This window comes from Cornus florida, unplaced genomic scaffold (genome assembly GCF_030987335.1).
Source record: "Cornus florida cultivar Cherokee Brave unplaced genomic scaffold, ASM3098733v1 CherokeeBrave_3.0.0_Hap2_Chr01, whole genome shotgun sequence".
Lineage (NCBI taxonomy): Eukaryota > Viridiplantae > Streptophyta > Magnoliopsida > Cornales > Cornaceae > Cornus > Cornus florida.
In genome coordinates, this window is record NW_026775571.1 from 87,687,431 (window position 1) to 87,694,570 (window position 7,140).

The 7,140-nt window shown below is 33.3% G+C and overlaps 1 protein-coding gene across 1 annotated transcript; it reads right to left on the bottom strand.

The window, feature by feature from the left end:
• Positions 1 to 5,837: 5,837 nt before the first annotated feature.
• On the bottom strand, positions 5,838 to 6,559 carry LOC132276950 (uncharacterized). Its single transcript, XM_059778604.1, has 2 exons — positions 6,302 to 6,559; positions 5,838 to 6,140 (listed from the first exon to the last, which is right to left on the bottom strand). Exons 1-2 carry the CDS (start codon positions 6,557 to 6,559, stop codon positions 5,838 to 5,840), a joined length of 561 nt encoding a protein of 186 aa, XP_059634587.1.
• Positions 6,560 to 7,140: the final 581 nt, after the last annotated feature.

Consider the following 7,140-nt stretch of genomic DNA (forward strand, 5'->3'; position numbering starts at 1 on the left):
AACCCTTTAATGTAAGGTAACTTCACAGAATGTCTTTTTCTATGCCAAAAAGCAGTGGGTAGATCAGAACAAACTGTATTTTTAATTTGTTGTTCAAATTCTTGAATTTTTGTTTAAAGAACTGGATCAGTTAACTGAACATCAATTCTTTTGTAATTGACTTCTTCTTTTAAGAAACCCAACTGTCGAGTTTTACTTTGAAGTAGATTTATGGATTTGGATACAGAGGAATCTATTACTGATTTCAATTCTTTCTTGGAAGGAGGACTCAGGAACTTAAACTGAACTTTGTGTCCAAAGGGTTGAGTGACTAATCCATCATTATCAGTGGTGAATGGGTAGAGGAGGTAAATGAATGGAACACCTAATATTAGCTTATCAGTCATATTTTTGACCAAGACAAATGATGTCTTAAAACATACATTGTTTTGGCAAATATGAGCTTTAGAAAGCTTGTATTTTATGTCCATTTTACTACCATTAGCTGAGCTTAGCCTTTCAGAAGTTTTCTCATAGTATTTAGTTGGTATGAGGCCTTCCTGAACGCAATTAAGATCAGCTCCTGTATCAACCAAAGCAACAACTTCAAGTTTGAAATCTTTGTTGATGATAAGGGTAACTTTAGTATACCATTTCTGGAATGAAATGTGATTTAAAGTTAAGAGTTTATTAGAGGATTCAAAACCAAATGGGTTTGAATGTTTTGATTCTGCAGAATAAGTAGAAGTTTCTTTATCAGAGGATTCAGAAGATTCTTTTCCAGTAAAAGAAAAAACAGGATTTTGCTTTAATTCCTGAATATCATTTTTGATAACTTGGTGATTCGTCTTGAGATTTTTAATCTCGGTTTTTATTATGTTAATTTCTGTTTGTAGATCTTGGATAGTGACTTCTTTAGGTTTGTTATTAAACCTTTCTAAAGTTTTATATAGACTAAAATTGGGCTTACTAATTGTTGGGGCTTCAGGTTCTGAGTTACCTAATAATACCTTAAGTTTTTTAAGATATAAGGTTTTTAACTCAGGGTCATTTACCTTACTGATTAGATCAATGAGTAGATGTTCTTGTTCATCATTTTTTGTAAGAACATTAAGCGACTTACTAGGATTGCAGCAACTATCTTTACATCCTAGGGTAATATTGGGAGAACTAGGAGAAGCATCAGATGACTAGGAAGAGGAACCAACTTCTGGATCACTACTGCTATCATCAGTGTCTTTTAACTGGAGAATTTGGTAAATGGATTCTTTAATTTCACTAGGGATTTGTAACTGATTGATTTTGGTCTTTGCATAACAGTCTTTTGCAAAGTGACCTTGACGACCACATTTGTGGCATTTATCATTTATGGTAGGGGTATTCTTTTTCTTAAAATCCTTTTTCCTAAATTTCTTTTTAGGTTTAGGCTTTTGAGAATAATATTCATTTTTTGGAAAGACTGGTTTCTTATTTTTGTAATTCCTATGGTAACTTTTCTTTTGTGACTTGGGGTGTTGTCGAGAGGGAGCTATGGATAGAAGACCATGTTGTTCACAAAAGGTTCTCATTTCATAGTTAGCTCGCTTTCTATCATCCTGTAACTGGTTACTAATTTTCATGTCAATACACATCCTTAATCCTTCCTTTTGGATTAAGCTGATGATATTGCCATATGTGAGGTTATCATAATCAATTTTACCTGTGGCTTTACTAAGAGTATCTCGAATTTTATGGGCAAAGAGATTAGGTAATCCATTAATGAATTTTTCTTTCCAGAATGGTTTGTTACTATCATCTCTCATCGTGACTCTGGATAAGAATACATCTTTATACCATCTAAAATCACTCATGGTTGGGCAAGAGAGATTGGTAAGCTGGTCATGTATTCTAGAGGTGATGTTACTGAGAGTACCTATAAAATGATCAACTATGGTATAAACAAGAGTATTAACTCCATCAGGAATAGCACGACCTATGGCTTCATAAAAAATGGGAAGACCATCATTGTCCTTTTGAATAGCATTTTTGATTTGTGTTCGAGAATCTTCAGTTAGATGTTTCTACCACCAAAATTTTAACATCCCAGAAAATCCTAAAGCCAGCAGATCAACTATTTCAGGTTGACTAAGATTATGTGTGGTAACATAATTATTAGCCACCATGGAAATATGACTAAGTTTATTTAGAATTTCCTGTTCTGATAAACCATCTATATTATATTCATAGAGTTTATCAGAGGATACAGAAAATTGATTTTGAATATTTCTTTCTTCATATTGAAGATCAGGGGGTGTTGGCCTAGGATACCAATTTTTGATAAGACTAGTTGGATTGACACGTTTATTGACTAATCGATTAATTTCTATATTAGAAAAAGCATGTTCAAGTTGTTGAATATCAGAGGGGTAACTAGAGGTGGAAGAAAGACTATCAAAATCATCAGTATTATTGATGACAGTGAGTGTTTTATCTTCTTTAATGGCTTTGCCTTTCTCCATGGTTTTGAGAAGAGTGTCAATCTGGAGAATTACAGAAGGATCAGGAAGGGCTTTGGGAAGGCCTTTTTGCTGTGTAGGCATAGAAATAATTGGTGACTCTAGTGGGGTAGAGATAACAAGTGGAATAGGAGGCTTACTAAGGGAAATTTCAATTTTATCTAGTTGAGTCCCAATAGTGTGTAAATATTGGTTAGTAAAATTATTTTGTTCAATGACTTTCCTTGTGTCATTATCAGTAACTGTGGTAATAACTTTTAAAGGAGAGGCTGGGATCTCTGTTCCCATGTGATCTATAACCAAGGAGTCTAGTGGAGGATGGGAGGAGGAAACTGTTGATTTATTTTTCCACTTGACTTTAGTTAATACATTGACTTGATTATAACAGTTTTCTAGATAATAAAAAATTTGATTTCTAGTTGATGCTCTGTCATAAATTTTTGCCAATGACGGAGGATTTTTTGTTGTTCCTTCTCAGTATGATTTTTCCAGAAAGTCTTTCTTTTTGCTTTGTTTTGCTAAGAGGAATATTCATCATGTAACTTGAAGAGATCATATTTAAAAGGTTTACGAATAGTGTTTAACAAAGGGTCGATTAGGTTTATTAATTGATATATATGTACATATCCAGAAATATACATCATTGCCCACAATCTTCTGTCAACCACGTTCCCTTGAATTTTGGTAATTTCCCTTCTTGAGACCTTCCTTCTAGGTTTAAATTTCATGGAGCCATGAACTCCTTGATTTTAGTAGCTTTCTCATCGTGGGTAGTATTCCAGAATATAAATATAAGGGTAAAGTACAACCACACCCCCTGAGGTTTGGCAAAAGGACACTCAGATGAAATTTACTTGTTTTTTGGACAAAGACCACCCCTGAAGATTCAAAAATGGACAAAAACACCCCTTTACATGAGAAATTGACTAAATTACCGTTTAACCATTTAGGAGACTTTTTTAACTTTACAATTTAATAAATTGGACCAATCTACCCTCATGAACAATTTATGCATAAAAAAAAAAGGTAACCAAAAAAAAAAAAAAAAAACCTTATATTGTTCACTTTTTTTTTTTTTTTTTGTTATTTACTTTATAAATGTCCTAACTTCTTAAAAATGTAGGCGTCTAAAATAATTTTTTGATCCAATACATATATTTCAAATAAATTATATTTTGTTATTACTTCTTTTCTTTTTCTTTTTTTATTTTTAAATTAAGATGCTTAATTATTTCATCTAAAAAAATTAAACTAATCTCTTTTCCTTAAAAATAAAAAATATTGTACCTTTATGTTGGGAAATGCATGATATTTGATATATAATTTAGGATGCATAAAAATAATAATAATAAAACAAAGGGGGAAAAAATAATAAAACAAAGGGAGAAAAAAAAAAAAAAAAAAAAGGCACGCATAAAGTTAAGATGCATAAAATTATACTGATACCTATTTTCTTTTATATTAGAAAATGTATAATATTTGATATATAATTTAAGATGCATAAAGTTATATTGGTACCATATTTTTTATTTTTAAGGAAAAGAGATTGGTTTAATTTTTTTAGATGAAAGAATTAAGCATCTTGCATAATATTTGATATATAATTTAAGATGCATAAAGTTATATTGGTACCATATTTTTTATTTTTAAGGAAAAGAGATTGGTTTAATTTTTTTAGATGAAAGAATTAAGCATCTTAATTTAAAAATAAAAAAGAAAAAGAAAAGAAGTAATAACAAAATATAATTTATTTGAAATATATGTATTAAATCAAAAAATCATTTTAAGAAGTTAGGACATTTATAAAGTAAATAACCAAACAAAAAAAAAAAAAAAAGTGAACAATATAAAGATTTTTTTTTTTTTTTTACTTTTTTTTATGCATAAACTATTCATGAGGGTAGATTGGTCCAATTTATTAAATTGTAAAGTTAAAAAAGTCTCCTAAACGGTTAAAGGGTAATTTGGTCAATTTTTCATGTAAAGGGGTGTCTTTGTCCATTTTTGAACCTTCAGGGGGTGTCTTTGTCCAAAAAACAGGTAAGTTTCCTCTGAGTGTCTTTTTGCCAAACCTCAGGGGGTGTGGCTATACTTTACCCTAAATATAAATATTTATACACACATATACACACATACATATATATATATGCAAAAATATATACTTGCTATTTTAAACCATCACCCACTTCCCTTTCTTCTGTAATGTTGCCGACTTAGCTGAAGTAGTTGTTTGGATTCTCATAAAAACAAGGAGAAAATCCAGCCCCACGTGCTCTTGGTCAACTCTTGCCTTGACGTAATTAAAAACCTTCCTTTTAGGATTCTTTAAAAGCACGATCTTTTCATAAACCTTCCATAATACCAACTCTTAAAAGAATTGATCCAACGTGGTCAACACCGTGACAAGCTCAGTAGAACTCGCCATGTGGGAAAAAACAATTGGTTTGATGAACTTTGACTTGGATAAGTGTATGAGGTTGAATATAGTATAGTATTTCCATGTAATCTCTTCATTCCATATAGGAAGATGTGGGCCCTTGTTTTAAAGATGGCAAGTCCTATTTGGACTCACCTCTTTCCTTTTTTAAAATAGAAAACCCCACATGGTAGGATTGTACTAACCCACTTATCTTTGATTTTTAATTACTACGTAATATTGCATAGCTCCCAATAATAACTTATTAGAGTTGCAATCCAGTGTGGTAAGTTCCATTGGAACTCACCACATATCGCCTTTCCATTGAGCCAAAAATAATAGAGTAAACATATGCCCCCCAAATTTCATGCCTTGTGGAACAATTTGATGACAAGGCATGTGATTTGAATTTCGCCATATAAAGCAGAAGAAAAAGAAATTGAAGAAGAAGAAGTGGAAGTACTGGAAGAATGAAGGGATGTTTTGTATAAAACAAAGGGATAAGAAAAAGTTTCTTAGGTACTTTCAATATGGCTGGACTTAACTTGGAATTGCTAACATGGAAATTCATGTATATACAAGCGAGATGAGTAATTTTAGTATGAATAGAACCTGGACCATGTAATGTAGACTCTTCTCAATGAAATGCTCCATACTTAGGAAATCAGCTGATCTTGGAAATTCAGCTAAGTCTGCTTCATAACTTTAGCCAATGTATTTGTCCAAGTACTTAGCTTTTCCTTCTTAGAATGGCCGAAGTATGGCCATTACGCTTCCTTTCCAGCTTTTCGGTTTACTTGGAAAGGAAGATACTAGCCATTCTACATGGCCGGTTGAATGATTGTGGATTTCCAGTTTTCAGAGATTGAAGGGTGATATTCTTTCAAGTATGCACCATTCACAGGATGCTTGTAGGATCCTCCATCTATGTTCATCAATCTATAAGCCTATTTTCCAAGGACTTGTTCCACCAAGTAAGGACCATCCCAATTAGGGGTCCACTTTCCATATTCATTGTCTTTAACTGCAGGTGAAAACTTGACTTGCCATACCAAATCTCCTTCAACAAATGATTTTGCCTTTACTTTCTTGTTGTATGCCCACATGACTTTCTTCTTTTGAGCAATAACATGGTCTAAGACATTGAGACAGACTTCATCAAGGTCTTCCAATTCTACCAACATAGCATGGTTGTAATCTGCTGGAGTTAGCTTATTTTGGAAAGCCACCCTTACAAACCTAATGGTCATCTACATTGGAAGGACGACATCATGTCCATATGTAAGTATATATGGTGTGACGCCCGTACTCGATCTTTTTAAATTCCTGTAAGCCTAAAGGGCCTCAGAAAGTAGGTGATGCCATTCCTTCGATGATTCTCCACCATCTTTTCAAAAATGTTAAGAATTACTTTGTTGGAAGCTTCTACATGTCCATTTGCTTGGGCAAAATACGGAGTAGAACTGATCACTTGGACACCACATTTAGAACAATAATCAATAACTTGGTTTCCAACAAAGGAAATGCCTCTGTCAGTGGTGAGAGTTTCTAGAATTCCAAACCTATGAATAATGTGTTTCTTGATAAAATCAATCACCGTTGACTGCTCACAGGTCTTCAATGGAATAACCTCTACCCACTTTGTGAAATAATCGATTGCAACCACCATATAAGTGTGGCAATCTGCAGATGATGGCCTTAACTTTCTAATAAAATCCAAAGCCCACCCTCTGAATGTCCATATTTTCACTACCGGCTACATGTTGATGGTTGGAACTCTTTGGACTGGGCTATGTTCTTGACATGCAATACAAGTCTTTACAAACTCTATGCAATCTTTTAATATGTCTTTCCAATAATAACTGTACCTTCTAAGAAGCCACATCATCTTGATTCCAGCTTGATGTGCTTCGCATATTCCAATGTGTGATTCTGTCATCACTCTCATGGACTCATTCCTGCCAAGGCGTCTAAACAAGAGTCCATCTTCTTTATTCTTTTTGTAGAGATCTCCATCAATCAAAATATAATAAGGTGTCAAAAGCTGACTCTCTTGTCCACCTTAGCACAAGGCTCCTGTAAGAAATGGATAATTGGTGTTCTCCAATCTTCCAAGTCTAATCCATCTATATCAACATTGAAAATCTCCCATGTCTTCCTGGCAGGTTTGATTTTTTCTGGCCCGTCAGCTTGGAAATGACCTGCCATCTCATGCCGTGACTCTATAGAAGGGAGAGTCCTTCTATTAAT

Bases quoted from the DNA above. Each gene is read 5' to 3' on its own strand.
- LOC132276950 (XM_059778604.1), bottom strand. From the start codon at position 6,559: ATGGTGGTTGCAATCGATTATTTCACAAAGTGGGTAGAGGTTATTCCA. The intron at 6,141-6,301 runs GTAATTCTTAAC...CTTCCAATGTAG, and splicing joins ATGTAGAAGCTTCCAACAAA to ATGACCATTAGGTTTGTAAG.